Source organism: Enoplosus armatus, chromosome 5 (assembly GCF_043641665.1).
Source record: "Enoplosus armatus isolate fEnoArm2 chromosome 5, fEnoArm2.hap1, whole genome shotgun sequence".
NCBI classification, from domain to species: domain Eukaryota; kingdom Metazoa; phylum Chordata; class Actinopteri; order Centrarchiformes; family Enoplosidae; genus Enoplosus; species Enoplosus armatus.
In genome coordinates, this window is record NC_092184.1 from 3,292,869 (window position 1) to 3,314,915 (window position 22,047).

A 22,047-nucleotide genomic window follows, 5' to 3' on the forward strand; every position below is an offset into this window, starting at 1 on the left:
CCACAATTTCCACACAACAATTTAAGCTACCGCTATCAACATGGCTACTTATGACTGTAACTCCTTTCACCACAGTGGGCAGTATTTTTGTATGCGTCTCCATTTTACTGTCTTTACCTTTTACATAAGTGTGTTTTTAAGTACCCCATTAAAAAACGGGTCAATTGAAAACTTTATTTTACAACTTGAATTATTGGCAAACCAATCTCCTTCTAAATTTGATTTGAGCTACATTTGCGCCAAATTTTTACACAACAAATTTCTGCACTTTACTGTTGACTTATGCTAACGATACGTTCTAAAAAGACACTTATTCTCAATTTCATGAAACTGTGTACTCTGTAAGCTGCTGTTCCTTTAGTTGTAGTGTCTTCTCAAAGATATGCGTGGCTAACTGACACCAGTTATCTCAGTCAACACGAACAAACAGCTGGTTTTGGGCTTTGTTAGCTAAAGTTGCTACCAAACAGGCTATGTAGCAACTGTAGCTAACGTGGCTTGGTCAGCAGACTAAAAGTGATGTAGCTCGTGTAAATGTCTTACCATGCAGTGTAAACTAGCCACATGGTGTTATTACCTTTTTTTTTTTTTTTTTTTGCTATTGATGTGAGGTAACTAAGCTAATATTAGCAGTCACGAAATAATAAGTTAAAAAATGGGGAACTCCACATAAATGAAATCTTCTGTTGAGTGCTTCAGCTGAAGTATTCACTTATAAATAGCTGATGTGAGCTGTTGTTGCTAAGAGATGAGGTTCTCGAACAGGAAAGCTCTCTGTCCTCTCGCTCTCCAACCTACCCAGGACTTCGGAGGTGTTGACCTGCAGGATGAGCCAGCTGTGTCTCTGGTCGGCGTAGGAGCCAAAGATGGTGAAGATGGTGCTCTTCTCCCCGGGCTCAGTCAGCAGCTGGTAAACGTACACTTCCCTGTCTGAGAAGTGAAAGTCGGTCCACGTCTCGCCTTCGTTGGTGCTGAACCTGGCGTAGACATTATTCTATGAAGCAACATGGATTTCCCGTGTATTGTCGACAGCCTGTATCTGTTCTTTTTAAAACATCTGTTGCCTTTCATCTAAAGTCTCTCCGCATGTAAACGAGGCTGTTTTCACATTAATATACTGTCTCACCTACACATGAATATGAATAGCTGCCATGTTGCTGTTGGCATAGAGGTGTCTTATTACACCTCTGTTTACTAAAGGGAAGGTTTCTTTTCTTTTTTTCTTTCCTGCAACAAGCTGCTTCGCGTTCACACAATCTGCTCCTGCTGACTAATGAGCACATCCACTGGGGCAGGTGCCATTTCTGTGCTTCACTCCCCAAATTCCCTCTCGGTGTTTGGGGATTTCAAATGGAAGCCTTCCAATCGCAAACCAACCTCCCTGGGTTTTATCTTTGAAACTGTTTTGTTCAGGCAGAACCAAGTCACTGACAGATTTTGCTTCGGAGCTGAAATCGGATGTTTTGCTTTCGTGGAGGATCATTTAAAGACGTCATTTTGGACTTACATAAGATGTGTGGTGGCGCCTCCTTGCGCAATAGCCATCAGGATGCCACCATGGTCGCCCCATGTGTAGAAATGAGGGCCTGCCAGTGCCTGGACAACAGAAAGCATATGTTAAAAGTCATTTAACATATGGGTAAATACAAGTCTTCATTTATCTGGAGGAGGAGATCTAAAGACACCTTAATGACCTCATGAAATGGCACCTTTAGTTCCTTCATTTGATGCAGGAGTGGGACAGACCACTGTGATGGTTCATTCAAAACTGTAAACCACTGGAATATCAGTTCAGAAATGAAAGCATGTTTGATGTTTCATTAAAAAGATGCTGATGTCACACCTGATTAAAGACCGCACCAAAAGACCAGTCTGTCAATCTTTAAAACAAATGAAGTTTAAAAATAATTTAAAGCTGCACTGATTTTCACGTGAACAATGAGTCGAATGACTGTGTGTAATGTGAAAGGGGTTGCTCATAGTGACGAGCCCACGGAGAATTATCACCCTACTATGGCACATTTTAGTGTCTTTTAGCTCATTTCAGCTTGGGAAAAAAAAACTAAAGCACCAAACAACAGACAAACAAAGTTAGCAACTAGCTCGTTACCATGGTGGTGCACTTAGCAACTGAGGAGCCAGATATTATTCTCAGGAGTTGGTAGAGAAACAGAGATAAAAGGAGGGCGAGTATTGGCCTTACAAGCCTCATTCCACTCCAAATGAATGCCGATGCTGCTCTTTGTCTGCCGGATGTTAACACGTTTATCACCATAAAAAAAATTGAAAATGTGTCAATATTGTGCCCCCAATTGGCCAGCAGAATGAAACCACCATACTATGAAACGTAAAGGTAATAAGTCACAAGTTAATCTCTGAGACACAGGTTATCATTCATAGAAAGTAGGTACTGCAGTAACTGTTGTTTAAAACATGGCCTATCCTCCAAATCATTATCAAATTAAAGCAATAACAATGTAAACTACATGCACGAAACATGAGCAAGTTAAGTCTGCTATTTCTAGATGTGTCTTCAAGAACCAGAGAAAATGTCAGTCCTGGCAAGAAAGTGCAGAAAGGTCCATACACATACAGGCACTGCAGTGAAATTCATTGCGACATGCTGAAAACTCTCTTTGATAGACGAGCTGCTTGTGACTCCGTTTTACAAGCTGTGTTTTTCTTGTCATCTGTGTCAGATTTTGTACTGACCTCCTTCCACCGGGCTCCAGCACTGCTGGATACATACACATTAGGCTTGTTGGCCAAGTTCCTGCCTACAGATCCTGCAATCAGAGGACAAAAAGGCATTTTACACACACACACACACACACACACACACATTACAGGGGTTTTCCCTGAATATTACAGACTTTTTGTGGCTACTGTTTTTGCTTTCACATATGGAAAATCTGTAACCCAAGAACTCAAACCATAGCATTCTGTACCTTTTCATGCATGTGGCCTTTGAATGCACTTTCCTTTTACAGTATGTTGTTATTTAATAAGGCAGATTACCAGGAACGATCTGCTCAGGCGATTCACAAAGAAACATCATGAAATAAAACACGATGAACTTCCTATTTGTTTTTCTGAAAACGAATTCGACCAAGACTACTAATACAGCCATGCCAGTGACCTTGTGAGGCTGCTCATTATAAAGCAAACCAATGTGTGAGATAAAAGATCCTTAAATGTGCAATACATACATATATATATATATAGAGACATACATATTCATTGCTGTTGTATATTCTTTACTTTTATTTGTCACTTAAATATTGTAAATGTGTATATATTTTTTTTCGATTTCTTATTTTGTACGTACTTTTATTTCTAAATTTATGCTGCTTTCTACGCTTGAATGGGAGCACCGGTACTGTACAATTTCCCCCTGGGGGAATGAAGTATTTCTGATTCTGATTCTGATTCTGATGAGGTCCAAAGTTTGTTTTTGATCTTAAATAGTCATGGTGAAGTAGGTGGGGATGAGGGTGGTGTTAGAGTAAAGGCCTTTGGTAACTTTTGTCAAATTAGTTCTTCACCTTGTGAGCAAGTGTTTGAGTAGATGTATTTAGCGGTATTGGATGGTGCAAGGCTCTTGTAAGATTTCATGATATCACCGCCAACGTTATTACAAATCATCCCACAGGGAACATGAACATGTGTATCTAATGTGCAAATGCCACCAGTAGAAGTTTCACTGGATAAATAAAACATTTTGACCTGCTGGTGAGCTCGAGGCAAATCACCAAAGTCGGTAGGATTCATGAAGGTCATGGCAGTCCGTCCAATACTTGAGATTTTTCACTCTGGACCAAAGTGGTGGACCAAACGACCAGCCGACATTGCCTTTTCTAGAGCCGCGCCGCTTCAGCATGGCTAAAAACACTAAAAGCATCTGTTTCCTAATTTTGTAGTGCTTTAAATGTCATAAGCCTAGAGCCATGCCATGCAAAAAAAGTCATTACATTACATTTTTTTCCTAAATATTCAGCTTAAAATGTGGGTAAGCTATATTTTGCCAATAATCACAGAGCCTTCTTTCAGTTCACTTGGCACAATAAAGGAAAAACACAACTTTTAATAATTATGTGCTTTGTATGATGCCATTAAAAATAACTAAATACATCTTATCATATCTCAAAGTCTTGCAAAATACATTTAATTTGATAACATTTTCATAAGAGACAATATCCTTATTAGCTATGCCAGTGCCATGGCTGTAGGGATGGCAATGTCACTCAGTCCACTACTTTGAGCCAGACTGAAATGTCAACTGTTGGATGGATTGATTAGTTTGTTGTGTACAAACATCCCTGTTCCCCACAGGATGGTCCAAATGTCTTTGGTTTATGACCAAATATCTACAAACCTAATGACAGTCCCACCAGCCTCAGCTGTACTTTGTGTTTATTGCTAATCAGCAAATGTTTGCATGCCAGCGCGCTAAACCAAGATGGTGATCATTACACACACTAAATACATCCATCTCCAGTATGAATCCCTCCTTCCATCCATCAACAACAATGGGATTTTTGGACTGGATGATTAATACCAGCAGTGTCTGCCTTTGACACCTGCTTACATCTGCAGACATCAATCCTGTTAATCAAATCTCATTTCAGGGTGAATGGCTTCAAGAAGCGCAGATTAAAATGGGAGTAACACGGTTGCTGTGTCTCTGTCGAGGGCTGTAACAATGCCTCTGAAATGAATTACGCTCCGTCTCTGTGTAAAATGGGCTAATGACTCTCATTAAATATCATCACACAAGGAGCCAGAGACTTGAGGCAATAAACAAATGTTCCAAAGACTCTCTGAGAGTCTCTTCCAGTTTCATATCCGCACAACGACTAACATGCTATCTCTGCTATCAGCGTCACCATTTAAAGTGGAACTTAACACCAGGCTGAGGAGCAGTGTTTTGCTGCCCTGTGGTCAGAAGTGTTGCACTTGTAACCACACCCAAAAGTGATGTCACTGGGCCCTGGACTCCACCTGTACTTCAGTTCAGCCAGGTGAAAAGGTAAACCACTGGAGGTCAACAAAGAAAAGACAGATACTGATATTTTTGGACTGTAAATACTGATATCAAACGTCTCCTGCCAAAAATAAATATCTTGTATAAGTGTGGAATCTCATGCCAAAGTGTTTCAGCGTGAATCAGTGTTTTATATTTGGATGAGTGATTTTCTTTGAAAATTAGATAACCATGATGGTAAAAATAAATGTATATATATATATATATATGTATATCAATAAATTCTTGCATACCCATGTAGAATTTGACCAAAGTCAAATTGTGTCTCTTCTTCATTATTAATTATATTTGATTTTGAGTTTTACATTAGTGCTGCCACGATGCCGAAATCATCCATTTAATTATGTTTCAATCTTATTCACTTTGGGCTCTGGGAACATCTAATGAGTAGGGTTGGGCATCTCGTGACATTATTCAGGTGCCAGTGCCAATGCAATACCTGAGTGGACCAACCAATTCCTTACTTTGAGAAATATAAACCTATTTTTCTATAAAACCCTGGCCCAATTTTGTATAATAATAACAAAGCCTAGATACTGTCTAAAACTGGCAAAATCTGACATTCAATCAGCAATTACCTGATCATAGAATAAGTAAAAAAAAGACTACAAATCTGACCAGACATCCCAGACTTTCGGGTCTTTTTGATACTCGATATTACGGACACATTTTGGTTTGTTTAGTCAGGTTGTTGTGTATGTAAACATTTAATCTTTAACAGGTGCATATGCAATGCAGGTGCAATGGTCTGTGATGCACCCATACACTTTGGATTAGATAGTTTATATGTTTTCATGGTTTTATGTTTTGTCTGGTGTTTTCTTTTTTTTCCTGGTGTTCTCATGTTTCGGTTCTTATGTTTTGTCTGTTCTCTAGTCCTAAGAGAAACAACCTTTCACTTCAGCTGTATTTGCCATTTGAACTATCAGAGCTGCACGACACACTGTAAGAATATATACTCAAAATAATGCTAATGTTTATATATATATATTTGTAATAATTAGAATAGTTCTCAAATAATAATCTCAAACGACACATTGGTCAAATGTGTAGAGGAGTGTATGAGCAGTTTAATGAGGTTGTTGTGTGTGTAAACATGTCTGTGCAGTTTGTGTGTGTATATGTCCGCCTGCATTCATGAGCGCGTTTGACCCGTGGAGCGCCCGCTGGGTGCTTGCAGCAGTAATTAGCCCATCTGTTTGAGAGCGATAACGAAGGGAATGGCACCGGCGATTGCCAGTCCTCCCCCCTCCTCTCTCTCTCTCTCGCACTCTCTCTCTCCGTGCCCATTATCTAATAAGAATTTAATTAGAGGGACTGGCTGGGTGCAGGGGAAGCAGTCTCCTAGACACTGGAGAGTATCAACAAATCAATGCTCTCCACCAGCTGCGAAGAGGCAAAGAGGCTACAAAACAGCAAGGCTGAAACTCGTGAATTAATCTGTCTGCAACACGTACAGACAGGTCTCCCATTACTTGTGACTTTTTTATTTGTATTTTCAGCTGAGGTCTGGAGAGGGACAACAAACTTCAAAACAGTGGCGCACCAAACGAGAAGTTTCTAGCACCTTCTCCTCAAGGTGCAACACATTTCCTGTGTTTTGGACAATACAGGAAGTGCACATTCACTAAAAAAAGACAGAAAGGCAGCTCAGTCACCACAGAGGAAGACTTGTTGGTTTGTATTGCTGGTTTCCTGTGTAGAACTGATCTGTGTCATCACAACAAGAGGAAGTTGCTGAAATATAACACAAGCCTGGCTTCAGCTCTGTCAGTGAGACCGTCCTCCAACAAGAGGCACCCAAAGTTTCTTCACCTGCTTTGACAAAGCCATACTCACACATGCACTCCTGCCAAACCGACTTAAACGTTTTATAAAAGATTTTTTTTCCTGTCCGTCACACGGATTCCAGGGATTTCTCGTATTATTCGAGTAGCGTAGGAATGACGTTTAACCGCTTCAGGACGGGTTAAAAATTGTCATTACACGTTCAAAAGTTTAAAAGGCACAATTTGTGATTGTGTTAGATCGGATGTGGAGTTTGGCGCTCATATCGAAATATCCTTGACAACTGGATTTCTCAGCATTTTGAGCTTCTCTAAATGCTCTTTATCACTGATGTTGCTGCTTGTTGGCACACCTGTGGCCATGATGAGTCCTGGTGCAGAGTCCTTGGATAAAATGGGCATCCTCCTCAGCTGGATGTTCAAAAGCTGGCTCCAGCGCTGGGCCAGGTGGAGAGAGCAACCTTTACTGAGCTGAAGGGGAGAGGAGAGGAGAGGAGAGGAAAGTCAAACGATGTTGTTTACTTGGTTTCAGTTGTGGGTCGACTACTAGACAAGAGAAAGTAAAGTAAGAAATGTTGTGATTGTCCAATATATTGGGTCTGATATTAGAATTCAGTACAGATCAAATTACCACCGATACCATAATCAAAGATCAATACCAGCAGGAGTCAGTTTCTATCATTATCAAAACACTTCCAATGGGAAATATCAAAGAAACTAAAAGTACCCTGGAACCTAACCTTAAACAGCATTAATAGTTCTGCAGTAGAATTTACTGATTTAGTTGTAAATAATTGTTGTAAAATCGAGCCTAGCAGCAGCCTGGTGAACATAAGTATTGGCCAAAACCTAAGATTGTGTGAAAGACTAAATCTAGAACTAGGATGTGCGAGAATGTGGCACTAACTACGATTATCATACCTTTTGATTTGCCTATTGATTCTTTAATTAATTGGGAATTGTTTTGTGTCTAGAAAGTAGAGTAAAAAATGCCCATCACAATTTCCAAGACCAACCGTGCCCTGCATTAATCTGTTTGGGTGCATCAGGGCATAAAATTTGCTGTTTGCTACTGACCCCCCCCCCCCCCCCCCCACCTGTGCAAAATACTGTGCTGCAGATAAGACCTCGCAAAGGGGATCAGATAACACACTTAATCATATCTTTACAGATGATCAAATCGCGAAAAGATGAGGGTTTGTTGGTGTACCTGGCAGTCCACGGTTCCTCCCAGGCTGTCGGCAGCAGGCGGCTGAAGCAGCTCCCACGTCCCTCCCTTGTCGAACGTGATGACGGATCGCATGTTGTCCTCACTGACCGAGCCGTTGATAAGAGTGGCGATGAAGACTCCTCGCAGCCCCTCCACGCGATGAAGGTCTGCAAAAGGCTCATTGGCAAAGTACCTGAAACACAGAGAGGTGCAGGGAGGAACACTTTCGTTTTTTTTGCTTTATGTACCACAGTTCCTGGTATAACTGCACGTTATGTTTTACCTTCATTAAAACACCGTTTACTTTTAGATGTAATGTGTGGTAATTTTTGGCTTAGAAAACATTTTGCCGATTCATTTCTTGCAAAGATCCTTTTTTTTTCGCTGCTGTACATGTTCTTGTTCACTTGGCTCGAGAACACTGGAGGGCAAACGCGGGTAAGTGCATCAGCATTTTGAAACTATAGCTGTACGAGACAACTTTACACACCGCAGAGAGAAGTGAAGAGGAAGCTTGAACTTCCTTACCCGGAAATGATAAGATAACTGCACGCGTGCATACAACGCGCACTTGGCCAACCTGTCCGGCACAAGATGCTTCATGTTCGCATAAACAGAAGGCGCAGGGAGCCACGGCTTATTTCATTAACAGAAGACACAGTGTCAGACAAACAGAAAGAATCATCTTTGGCAGACAAACACCTGAGTCAACACTGGGACTGCTTCAGCCAAAACAGCACAGGATCTTGGCGATTATGGAGACGACCGAGCAGAAAAACAATGAATACGGAGCTCAGAGGTCAGACAGAGGTGTGGCGTCACATCGATAGATTGCCTTTCATTAGATAAAGAAGCAAAGCCTTTGGATTATCAGTGTTATCAGACATTTGTAATGGGAACTAGAGGTCATCCTGTCACTTCCTGAAGTTGCTAGGGGAACTACTGCACGACTACTGCAAAGCCGCACGTTGACACGACCTGGCATTCACAGTTGTGTTCATAGTGAAAAAGGCGTGAAGCTGGACTTTGCATGAAATCGAGGCTAGAAAGCCAGACGTGGCCGGTGACACGAGATGTGTGGGCATTACCTGATCAGTGTGTTGCTGCCGGAGCCCTCAGGACTGTAGTACAGGACGTTCTCCAGGGACAGAGAGAAGGACAGACCCTGTGTGTCTGAGATGTAGAGGTGTGTGACGTTGTTCAGATGGTTCACACACACGAACACTTGGTCCTCTGACGCATCTGCTATGTAGTACTCCTGTCAGGAAGAGGGGGAAGAGAGAGAGATCATCTTTACTTCACTGACCTACTGTCTGATTAGACTGAGGATGTAAAACATGGCCGGACACAATGTGAAAAGACTGGCTATCACAGCGGAAACATGGACTTGTGTAGGTGGTTCTCAAGCAAAATCAGGATGTCGACTGTGTCACGTATTTTTAGCAATGGGAACCACACTACAGTTCACATGCAGCCTGCTTATTTCGAGTAATCCACAGACAGGAGCAAAGCCGAGCTGGGGATGTGTCGACACCGACTGTGACTCATCTCGAACTCGAGAAGGATCCAAATTTATACAAGGTCATAAACTTAGACGATCACTTGGGGACCATCACCGTAACGATCACGTTAACTCCAGCACCTTGTAAATCTGCATGTTTTGCATAAGCATAAGCTCTCATCCCATTTCTACAATCTACTGCAGACCCAAAGCAAACAACAACACAAGAAACATTCGGAGCGTGGGGGCAGTCTTGACCTTGGCAGTGTTTCTGTTGGTAATGTAAAAAAAAAAAAAAAAAATACTTGAAGGAAAAGAAAAGCAGACAAGGTAAACAAGTTTAGTTAGCTAGACTATATGCCGTGTGCATAAAATCTAGATGGATAAAATTGTGTGGCCTAAATGAACATGAGCGCAGAGGTGCGTTTAGGCTGTGGGCGTGCTACCCGAGCTTGTTACAAAAAATACACAGATATAGATAACATAGATATTACTGTCACTGAACAGATTTGTTTGTTTTCTGTTGTTGTTGTTAAGTGGCACAACAGAACTTCTACATTTCAGTAGCTGTCAGGAAGATTCCCTCACTTCTTTTCACTCTGGTACGACATTTTGTGAACGAAACCTGCCCACAAACGGAGCAGAAAAAGGCAGCCTTTACATGGCAATTTCGGGGCGTCAATTATTACATATAATTTAGCTTCAAGTCATCATAAAGAATAATCCGCTGCATACTTTTGCTACACAACAGTCTTCGATACTAACAGACACCTTTCAGTCTGTACCAGAAAAACTACTGAGGGTCGATACAAAGCCCTAGTTCAACATCAATCATCAAGTCTACTGATCAGGCTTTCACAAATCCTTCATTTCTTTTCTGAATCGCTGCTGCTGCACATGTAAAAGAGACTCACTGTGATTGGATGTCGGGTCATAAACTGGGCAGCTTTCATTGGCTGGCGGTTGTAGGAGACCCAGAGCTGAACAGACGAAGCTTCGTGGCTGCCAAACAGTTTCTGGAGAGGCAGAGGACACAGAGATAACACAGATTATTCAACATTTCAGAGGCAGCCAATCGCATAACACGCTGTGAAGTCTTGTTTCTCAGCAGCTCTAAATGACACGAAGAATAAATACCATGAGTTAGAAACAAATCTCGAGGATCAAAACTCAACCCAAAACAAATGATACAAGCGTCTCATGATATTTGGTTCATTGTTGGATGGACCAGAGAGGACCTCGTGACTCTCTTCAAGTCCTGACTTATAGAGGCCACTGCCGGACACTGGACACTGGACAGGACAGCGCTGTCCCCAGAGCAGTGAGATTGTGGACAGGGACAAGAGACTTTGGTTATCTGGACTGTCCTGTTGATGTTTTTCTGTCTTAATAGCCCAGTAGCGCAGAGCTCGACAGCTGAGTCAGAAAACATTAAACGTCCAGAGTTAAAATGACTCCCCGTGAGGTACAAAAATCTGTGTGTGAGTGTGTGTGTGTGTGAGAGAGAGAAACTCCAAGGGCACGTCTTACATTGTCATTACAAATACATTAGGAAGCTGGCTGCTGGAAGGAGCAGAGCTCTGATCTTTTATGAATAATATGCAGACTAGACAGAGAACTCTCAGCATATCTCATTAGTGTGTGTGTGTGTGTGTGTGTGTGTGAGCGAGTGTGTGAGAGAAAGCGAGTGAAGGAGAAACATCGGGAGAGACATCTTCTGATCAGAGTCCTGGGGATATACTTCAGATGTTTGGATAAGTGACTCAGATTTTAATTTGATGCATGACAAATGAACTACCCACCATATAAACACACACTGTCTGGAGAGTGATGCATGCACTGGATAAAATGTGATTTTGTGCCGTTTCTAAATTATGCATGGGTCTAAGAACTTAAGCATATGCAAAATAGAGCTCCATCAAAAGAAAAAAACTCTGTATCTAAAGTGTAAAGTTTCTTAAAAACCACTACAATCTAGTTTTCAGACCACAAAATGAACCTTTTTAAGAAGGCACTTAGTCTCATATTGAGCCTTGAACATGCATTTTTCATATAGCAACAGAGAATTCTGTCAATGAAGTGAGACCTTGCAACAGGAATTTTATAAACATGACTGCATGGATATGGTCCATCTAATATCCCAAATGTATCATGAAAATGGAGCAAACAAGTTGATCATACAAGGAAAGTCCTGGATAATACTACCATCTACTCATCCTGTAGATAGGATACTGCTCACCTCGTTTAATGTCTTCTGTGGCTCTGGAGGAGCTTTGTCAAGTCTGAGATAATGACCCTGGTGATGTCATAGCGATGTCACCAGGGTCATCTCCGTTTGGGCTCAGTAACTACAAATTATTAACAAAAAGCCTGTTTTACAAGCTGCCGTTGTGGAGTTTTTAAGACATGGGTGTTTGCCAGGAAGGGAGAGTCTAAAGATGATGTCGGACCCTCGGTCTGTTTCTCCTCTGTACAAGATCTTTAAAAGTTAAACGTTGTCTATCCACATTAGATTTTATCTCCATTTATTATTCTAAATACATAGTGCGAGCACCAGAGGAAAGGCTTTCTTCTCTGTGATTAAACCAGCCCTCTGCTGCTTATTAAGGCTCTGCTCTGTACTCCAAATTACATTTGCGGCACACACACATGGGCGGCATGGTGGCACAGTGGTTAGGTCAGTGCAGGTAAAGCTGGTTAGAGCGGGTTGGGGGTTTGATCCCCGGCTGCCCCCGTCATGTCGAAGTGTCCTTGAGCAAGACACTGAACCCTAAGTTGCTCCCGATGGAGACCAGCACCTTGCATGGCAGCTCGGTCGCCATCGGTGTGTGAATGTGTGAGTGAATGGGTGAATGAGACTTAGCTGCAAAGTGCTTTGGGAACCGTGAAGGTTGAAAGGCGCTATATAAGTGAGATCATTTACCATTTACCATTACATTGTCCTCACAGTTAAAGTACTCTCTATCCTTTCCATTGACGCCTCATCCGGGCTCTAAATGTATTTTGTGACTGAGGCTCCGTTCAAACTTAAGAGAGAGCAGCTTCATTATTTCACTTTGGATTGGTTTGGACCACCCTGTTCTAGGCTTTAACAGCAACACCCTCTAGAGAGAGAGAGAGAGAGATAAAAAAAGATGGTGAGCAAAAAATAAAAGAGAGAAAGAAGAGGAACAGTAAAAAGGCCATCAGGGAGTTAAACAGAGAAAGATCAGAGGAGGGAAGCTAGCAGGAGGGCATCTTTAGAAAGCTATAAATTGAAGTCGAACAAAGAAGTCAGACCGGAATTCAGCGAGCTGAGCTGCATATCCACCATTCATTCTGTCTGGGGTGTTAGAATTCGATTAATATACTGGTTAGATTAATATAAGGAGCTAATACTGGACATGCATTAATAATCACACACTGTATCAGCCATTTAGTGTCAGTGCCTCCAAATCCCGTATTGAATCTGTTTATGAAATCCAGATCCTTTCGAATCCCTTATTTAATCGCATTAGGGTTAGCTTTTAACATACGCAAGTAAACAAAATTATAAATAAAACTAAAGCATTCAGTTTAGATCTGTAGTCACCCTTTGTTGGCTGAGAAAGTGTTTACAACATGTGGACACAACCTGAGAAAGACATGAGCTGCATTAGATATACAATTAAATATGTAATTTAAAGATAATATGTTTAAAGGGACAGTTTGACATTTAGGGAACTATGCTTATTTGTTTTCTTACCAAGAGTTAGACAAGAAGATCGATACCATTTTCATGGTTTTTCTGTCCATTAAATATTGAGCTAGCACCAGGAGATGGTTAGCTTAGCTTAGCATAAAGACTGGAAGCAGGGGGAAACAGCTAGAAAACTTAGGGAAAAAGTACAGTGCTGATACAGAGTGGAGTTTCGCTAACAATCTTTAGCCGAGTACCAGACCGGCTACACCAGCTACCAGACAGCAGCCAAAAGTGTCAAGTTACTTACAGAATGAATGCTAATGAAGCAAAATTGATATCTATCGCTAGTGATGTTTGTCATTTCAACCGGTGAAGGCGACTGTCCCCGCAGGCAAAAACTCTGTAACCTACATTACTCTTGGTTAATAACAAAAGAATCAGGAGAGATAAAAAGGTTCGATAAGACATTTGTCAGAATTGGAGTTTTGGAACATAACCCTACTGATAAACAGTACAGAAAGACATGCTTCTGATTGTAGTTTTACTTCAGAACTGATCACTGTTCGAGAGTTTCTGATGCATTTTTTTTAACCAGGATATAGGGAAGTGATTCGTTATCATTATTCGATTTTTTTTATTATTATTAAACAACGCAATATTATTATGCTGGAGAGTTGTGCTGCCACATGGTCTGACTCTAAATACTGTTTCAGATTTTTCACCCTGACAAGATTACAAATTCAATATCAAATCACAATATCAGCGATCAGGAACTTCCATTCTAACCTACTGGCGCTGGGTTTTTATAAAATCTTTGTGTGTGTGTGTGTGTCTGTGTGTGTGTGTGTGTGTGTGTGTGTGTGTGTGTGTTTGTGTGTTTGTGTGTGTGTGTCTCTTGGAAGGATTTGTGTCCATCCTCGACTGCCTGAGCATCCCCAGTCTCCAGCAGAGCATTTCAGCTTTTCCATTCAGTCTATTGATTTATCTAGCGTAGTGCCCACATAGACTGTGTGGTGTGATGTGAAAGCAAAGCAGCAGCTACACTGAGACAAATTGAGGGTACGGAGAGCGGGACAAATGGAGGTAAAGCAGAGAGACGAACATATACGCAGAATGGCGGAGGAACAAAAGCACTCTGATCACAAAGGTCTATGGTATAAAAAACACGTAAAATAAAAGCAGATGTGTATTTTTTTCCTATTGAGATGAAGAAAAAGTTGTCTATTAGACTGAATAAGAAATTTATGAGCGTGCTAAACTACCACTGTAACCCAGAAATAAATGTTTTGTTAATTGTGGGTTTGGAATTGGAGTTTTGTACTACTCCTTAACCCTTTCAGGTCAGTTTACTTTGTGAGTCATGAGGGAAAATTGGAGAGGAGAATGTATTTTCACATGTAAGTGGCATGGCGATTATATATTTTTCCACTGAAACAACACATTGCACTGGAATGGCAACTGTGAGTGAGCCACACATTCCACACTGTGCTCATGTTCCCTCAAACTGATCCTCTCTAAACTCTCAAATCCCTGAAATGAGATGTGATTCTTGGGCCTCAGATCAACTCAGCCCGGGTGGCAAACAGACACAATTACAATTGTTTTGAATGGATTACAGTATTCTACATACAAAAAGTTGCAATGTGCAACTCAATTAAACAAAGTGCTACATTGTCTTCCACCAAACAGTGTTGCCACAGTTACTTTTTTCCACTGTATGATGCTTATTTGCATGCACCACCCACTGCCAAAACTCAAAAACAATTCTGATGTTCCTCACGTCGTGTTCGTGGCAGGCCATCAAACCTCTCAAAAAGGAGGTGCATATGAAGATAAACCATAATTGTCATTTGTCACAAAGAACACTGTGCAGTCATTCTCAGTGTTACAGATTTTCCTAATTTAAATGTGCCAGAGTGCTTCATCTTCTCAACACAATCCTGTTAATTTGTCATTACCTCTCAGGCGGCACTGCTTGGATTTGAATAAAATCTGCATCACCAACACACTACTGTATTTTCCAAATTAGACTGGCAAAAGAGGGGTGCTACAGACTACAGGTCAGGATGTAATCTTTTCAAAATAACACTTGTTTTCCTCAAACAACTTTTTCACAGCAATCATACAGAAAATGCTTAAAGCTGATGAAACCATCAGACACATGAAAGATGGGTGGTTACAGGAGTTCCAGAGTTCCACAGGACTTAGTCCTGGGCCCCCTCCTCTTCTCTTTCTGCACAAGGACGCTTGGCTCTGTCTTACACTTGGCATAACTTCTCCGACCAATGCTTTGCTGACGACACCCAGCTATTCTTCTCAAACCCCCAATCTGATACTCAGATAGAGGAACGCTTGCCTGGCAGGTATCCTCGAGTGGATGACAAGGCAAACTAAAGGCATCAGAATTCTTCAACTGAAGTGCTTGTTCGATTGTCTAACAGTGTCTGAAACCCCTTCTTTAAAGTTCAACTTGTTGAACTGGACAGCAAGGAACCTGGGTCATCACCACATACTGCAGCAGCAGCCTGCTCCAGTGGAATCTGCTTCCTGACTAACGCAGTGGCCCAGGTGCTAATCCAGGCACTTTTCATGTCCTGTCAGGACTACCACAACTCCCTCCTAGTTGGAGCCCCTGTATCTGCCACCAGAAATCTGCACCTGGTCCAGAATGCTAGCAACCATCAGTGCTGGCATCCAGGGCAAGACTCTGGTGCTAGCCTTGTTCCTTCCTGCAAGAATCAATTAACTAGCAGTTATGTTAGCATATTCACAAAGCGTATAATGTCAAATTTTAGAGGGTACAATTCTTGTTTCTTACTGCTTTGTCAAAACTAAATCGAGGTGAAGGGATGAAGAAATGCATCAGGTTGAATAACCAGCTTCACTGTTTTGCCCTTTGCTGTAGAGAGTTTTACTCATTTTTCATTGTGGTATGTGCTTCTTTACTGATAACCTTCTTACAGTACAAATAGACAAGTTACCAAAGCTACCTGAAAGTAGCCAAATGACGCCTTCAGCTGTCTCCATCCATCACGTGACCATCGCTTCGCAGGTTGTAGCGATACCTCAATAGTCTCCCCAAGGTCAAACCACACACTTTGTCAGGACCATTGTGAGGAGTTGCTCAAATATAAATAAGACCAATTTCTCTCCCACGTTGTAGTATTTGGCATTTGAGCTGAATCACACACACACGTTTTCCAGGATTTATATGACATTGACGTACAAGTGCATCCTTAATATTTCCTTGGAACCCACAAGGTCACACAGGGAGAGCTCCAATCCCACACAGTAAACAGCCACAAGGTGACATTTGTTAATGACCGGCCCAGAGGGAGAGCGCATGTTCACTGTTGCCTGTTTTTTTTTTTGTCTTTAAGGCTGACATTTTATTAAAATGAAAGGTACCTGCACTGACACCGAAACAAGCTGGAAATGTCACAAGCCAAATCCTCTGAGGCAAGGTGCCTTCTGCTTGTTTCACCCAACTGCTGTACAGTTGAATGCTATCGGACCTTTATGCGCTTTACAGTTTAGGCAACGAGGCCCTCTTTCTGCTCTATCCCAGCCTATATCTCAGGGATCATGTGTAACATATTCATGACCCGCTCGTCCAAAGCACCTCCGGCAATGCTGCTAGTCAGATGGGCTTGTAATACAGCGTAAAGCCAACATGCCCTTTCTTCCATATCTGCAACCTCTCTGTATATGGTTTTATGTTAGGTGTTTCTGTCTGTTGCCATCCCCTACATGTGCTGTATCAACACACTAGACCGGTCTGTTCTGTGTAGCAGCAGTTAAAATGTTTTTGTCCCTCCTTAAGTGTAGTGCATGGTTGTAAGTTGGTTGTAAATTTAAGAATGGTTGAAATATAATGTGTCTTTTACTACGTGACTTACTGTTTGTTTCTCTTCTACCCTATCTAACTAGCACTGTGTAGAAGTCAGTTTTGTGGCTCTGCTCTCACTCAAGTTTGGGGCTGAACTACATTTAGATTCAAGACTGATATTATTCAGGGTTATGATGAGTTTTCAGGAGTCTACCACAGTTTCAAAGTAAAACATCAAAGTGAAGTCATTCCAATATCACCTAACCCTTGAGAATGTGTGTGTGGGGGACACAGTGAAATTAGGACTTCTTTAACCAATAAAGGACTAAACTATGTGTTAATCATAATAAGGTCACAGCTGTTATTAAAGCACTACGTCTACTTTGTTTTGTTTTTTTAAAGATCATTTTTGGGGCTTTTACATTTAATGGATAGGTATGAGAAAGACAGCAAAGGTGGAAGATAGAAAGGGAATGACATGCAGCAAAGGGCCCGAGCTACCAGGGCACCCCATGCACTATGTTGATGTGTGAATGGTTATGTATAATGTGAAAGGTGTTGCTCAAAGTAACTAACCCACAGAGAGTTATGACCCAACTCTGCCGTTTCCCTCAGCTCTTAGGAGCATTTAGCATCTTCAGCTCATTGTTTTGGTTTTACGGCTTGCAACTACTGCATATTGTTATTGATACACTCTTATCAGCATCATTTCCAGCATTGCTCAGTGGAAAAAGCTGTGACAAACCAACTCTAAACAGCAGACAAGAAAAGGTGATCGGCCAGCTGGTGAACACTGTGAAGCATTTAGCAGCTTAAGCTATTTCCCTGAGGAGTTTGTGGAGACCCAAACAGAGCTAAAAGCAGAGGGAATAATATTCACCAGTTGGCCAGAAACACAACTGCAAATTAACCATGACTGGCGAGGCAGATAATCTCAATCAAAGCTCTTCTCCCGTTTGGTCCCTCGGCGGTGGAATGAGTTACCCAAATCGACTCGATCAGCAGAATCCCCTTCTGTCTTCAGAAATCGCTTGAGGACCTACTTCTTCCGACAGTACTTAGTCACCTAATATGCTCTCTCTCTCTCTCTCTCTCTCTCTCTCTCGCTCAACCCTTCTCTTGCTCTTTCTCAAACCAAAAAAATCATTTGCCAGGCACTTCTATGTTACTTCATAACATATGTGTATATGCAAATTCCTTGTAATGTATGTTACTTGGCAATAAACAGTTTCTGATTCTGACGTTACTTATAACATATAAGCGGGTGCCTTCTGATTGACTTAGAATGAGAAAATAAATTGAGCAGCAACTGAATAGCAACTGTCAACCTGGGAATTTCCTGTAAAATACCAAAACACAGAAGAGGACACTGCCAGGAATTTCCAGCAGTCTGAGGTATTTACTAAACTGAATTGTTTACGGAACTGCAAGAAAGCAAGAGCTTTAGAAGCCACTAGAAAGTATGCTGCACTTTGATGGGAGGAATCATTCCTCCTCCACTCCCTATTTCCTGTTTTCTACTCTGTCTGTCCCAGACTTTCTTTGCAGAGAATCTGTGATCTAAATGAGAGGGAATATGGCTAACAGATAACTGTGGAGAGAAGGGATGGGCCTTATCAACATCCCCATTACATCTACTAAGCCAGTTATCTTCCCCGGGTCTCCTCGATGGGACCAAAGGCTGGGGTCTTTAAGGTCTGATTAGCACTCTATTCCTCAGGACCCCTATTGTTAGATAAAACTCTCCATTCCTGCTTCTTTAATTAGCTTAAGCAGCTTGGCACTGCCAAAAGCACTTGTGATATTCCATTATTCTAATCCTATTAGTGCGAGCCAAAGACAGAAGAGGAGAGAGAGCTACTGAGACTAGAAAAGAGGAACCATTCTTTTTATAGCTAACCGGCATGGCAGAAAATACAGATAGTTCTGCTAACAGTAGCTACTTGTTAGCAGTAAATGGCTAATAGAGCTGATGCTTTGTGACGGGTCCGTCTATGTCTGTTCAATTCCCCTCCATACACAACCATTTCTATGCAAGCCCCAGAAGCAGTGGCCGTGCTGAGGGCTGTACTGGTCTGTCTGGCTGGTCTCATCATCTCTGTTCAGCTCTGGAGGTCAGATTCAGAGCTCCGAGAGGAGGGGGGGGGTCACAGACGGGTCAATCACAGCAACTATGAGCACACCCTGTCGTCTAACACTGAGGCGCTCTCTGTATGTCATTTTAAAAAGGACAAAGGCAATATATTTTTCTTACTGGCAACAAATCCCATGAAAAGACCAAACCCAACAATTTGTTAGCCTGATAGTCACACTAAATTGCCACATTGTTTTCATACAGCTTGACATTATTTCTTTAAGCCTATTACAACAACCTGTAGAGCTGTGTCAATCTCATTTTCATGTCACCGTCTGTCAATTCTCATGGATGTAGCCAGCTAGCTATCAAATCAACTGTATTTATGTAGTATGTTTAAAAAACAAGCGGCAATAGAAAAATACAAGGCAATATCAAAATATGTGCACAAATGTAGAACAGAGAAAGGATAAACCTTGTAAGGCCAATTTATAAAAAAAATATGCTGAGAGCAATCAAAGGCCATGGAAAACATGTACGTCTTGAGTTCTGTGTTAAAAGGATCAGTGGAGGGGGAACTTTTGATCGAAAGCAGAAAGCTATTCCAAAGCACAATCTCCTTTACCCACTAGCCCCGATCGTGGAACAGCTAAGCTACGTGGACAGAAGGCTTAGCTGCTCTCGGGGTGCATTCAGACCAAATCAGGCATTGCAGCGGTTAGCACGTGGTTGCGCTGCGTCTTTTTTTTCTGCATTTTCCACCACTTTCGAGACTTTGTACGAACCCTGTTCCTAAAACACTAAGACTAACAAGAAAGGTTTTGTTAGGTAACAAACTACAGATTATTTGATACTATTATTGCCTTCTGCGTCTCACTGGTGTAATAATGGCAAACTGTGACAGTCTCATATGTTTGTCCATGTTGACGGAACCACTTAGAAGACAGTAAGCAGGCACTCATCAATCACCATCTCTCATCTTTCTGTCTCTGATTCCATCTCTCTGAACTGCCAAGTCAACACTGAGCTCTCTCTGAGCTGATCTGGATGACAGTAATGTGTAGTGTGCACCCCTGACTGCCTTCATCACATGCAGCAGCGACCAAACGCTCTAGAAATGACCGTCTCTGAGCAAACTGCAGCAGAGTGAAAATCCAAGCAGGAGTTGGCAGTGTTATTGTGCCCTCTTGTCCTCAAAGCCTCTCTGTCTTTTCCATGTCAGCAAGCCCCAGATGGATCACTATTAGGTCACAGACTAATTTGAGAAGGTTTTGTTCTTCCATCCACATACATATTTGGATTTGATGTGATTTAGGACAGCGGTTCTATCTGTGGGGGGGACATTGGTCGAATGAGTGAAAGCTATGATCTGCGCAGAGCGTAAAAGATGCATTCTTAACAACAATCTGAGCTCAAGGTTACCATCTTTTTCTGAATCTCATGGGCTTCGTCACTTGTCATCACATGCCCGAAATTCCATACTCTCCTCACAGCTGAGCCGTTTCCATGACAACTGAACGAACTCCATCTACTGATGAAGACTAGTGGTGAGTGGTTGAAAGTTCCAGAAAAAAAAATTGCAAGTGAACTTTGAATTAAGATTATGTGGTCAACCTATAACCTGAATGTCTTTGACTGCATCATTTGGCACCAGAAAATCAGTTCAAAACAGCCTCCAAAACTCTATTAAAATGTTTATTTACTGTGCAACAATATCCTGTTGTGAAATTGTTGCTTGCGCTGATGAACAACCTTATAACTTCCTGCACCTGTCAGCCAGTTAAAAAGCCACCGCAGATAAGGCATTTCCCTAAACCTGCATTTATCTGAGCACATTTAGTGGTGACTGCTATGGGGTTGCTCTTACAGTGATAATGACAAACTGCAGGGAAGTCCCATCTGACAATTAAAGCTGCAGGATATACATCGGATATGTGGGTCTCTTTCTATCCCAGCCCCCCCCCCCCCCCTTTTGGCTGCTGAGCTAACGTTAGCCAACATTATAATTTCACAAGACTGACAGGACAAGTTTCTGCTCGGCTCCGAAAGCTCAGGAGATCGGATATTGATGGGATGTACTTTAAAGTGTAACTGAGGGATTCTGATTAACATTTCCCATCCGCTAGCTGTCGGTCAGCACTCAAGTGCTACCGCTGCAAAGCACAGGGCTAAAACCAACGCTACATCATTAACTGACTGCCATTCCCTATTGGTCTTTTTGACGAGGAAAAAGACACTCGCTACCTTATTAAATATCATAACGGTACAGTGTCGTTTCCCTCTCTAACAAACCCTCTTTGGGCGGTGTAATTGGCTTCAGGAGGGTTGTAGCGAGGTAACAGTTTATGTTTTAAGGAGGTCAATGTCTCTGACTTTTGAATGGATCTCTGGATTTTGAGCGGTGAACAAAACCACATTTAGCAACACTTCGAGGTTAACCTCTGTGTCTTATTGGACCACATCGGTAATTGGAAAAGAGGATTACTCATTATGTTTTGACCACATTAGCCACTGGGATTTATTAAGGCTGCTCTACATTGTTTTGGCTTCATCAGCCCAGTGCTAAGTACTGCCTGCTTGTAAACTGCACCGTAGGCATCACGCGTCTGCTCTAACAGATGACAACACGTTTATAGCGTGTATAGATGGATCACTTTCTTTCTCAATCAAATGTTAGCTGCAAAAGGCAGAGCAGTGACAAAGCTATAGTAGATTAAGTCATTCAAAGCACTGCAGATTTCGTGTACTATTGCACTAAAAAGTATAATGTAGACAAACATAAATCTTCAGCTGAAGCATAGATGAGTAGAAATGCATTCCTGGCTTTACAGCATGTAAGCAGTACGCAAATGGCCACTTAATCATAGCAGTGAGAGTTCTCACGATTTCCCTGCTGATTTGAAGTACAGCTAGATGCATTAACTTAGTATGATGAACCATC

At 41.8% G+C, this 22,047-nt stretch overlaps 1 protein-coding gene across 1 annotated transcript in view; it reads right to left on the bottom strand.

The window, feature by feature from the left end:
- The window catches only part of sorl1 (sortilin-related receptor, L(DLR class) A repeats containing), a 72,894-nt gene that overhangs the window by 20,106 nt on the left and 30,741 nt on the right, over window positions 1–22,047 (bottom strand). The window contains exons 7-13 of the mRNA XM_070905471.1: window positions 10,457–10,558; window positions 9,130–9,299; window positions 8,042–8,234; window positions 7,185–7,302; window positions 2,713–2,786; window positions 1,508–1,596; window positions 799–977 (exon numbers count right to left, since the gene is read on the bottom strand). Of these exons, the coding sequence (XP_070761572.1) occupies window positions 799–977; window positions 1,508–1,596; window positions 2,713–2,786; window positions 7,185–7,302; window positions 8,042–8,234; window positions 9,130–9,299; window positions 10,457–10,558 (925 nt within the window). The remainder of the gene's footprint in view (window positions 1–798; window positions 978–1,507; window positions 1,597–2,712; window positions 2,787–7,184; window positions 7,303–8,041; window positions 8,235–9,129; window positions 9,300–10,456; window positions 10,559–22,047) is intronic.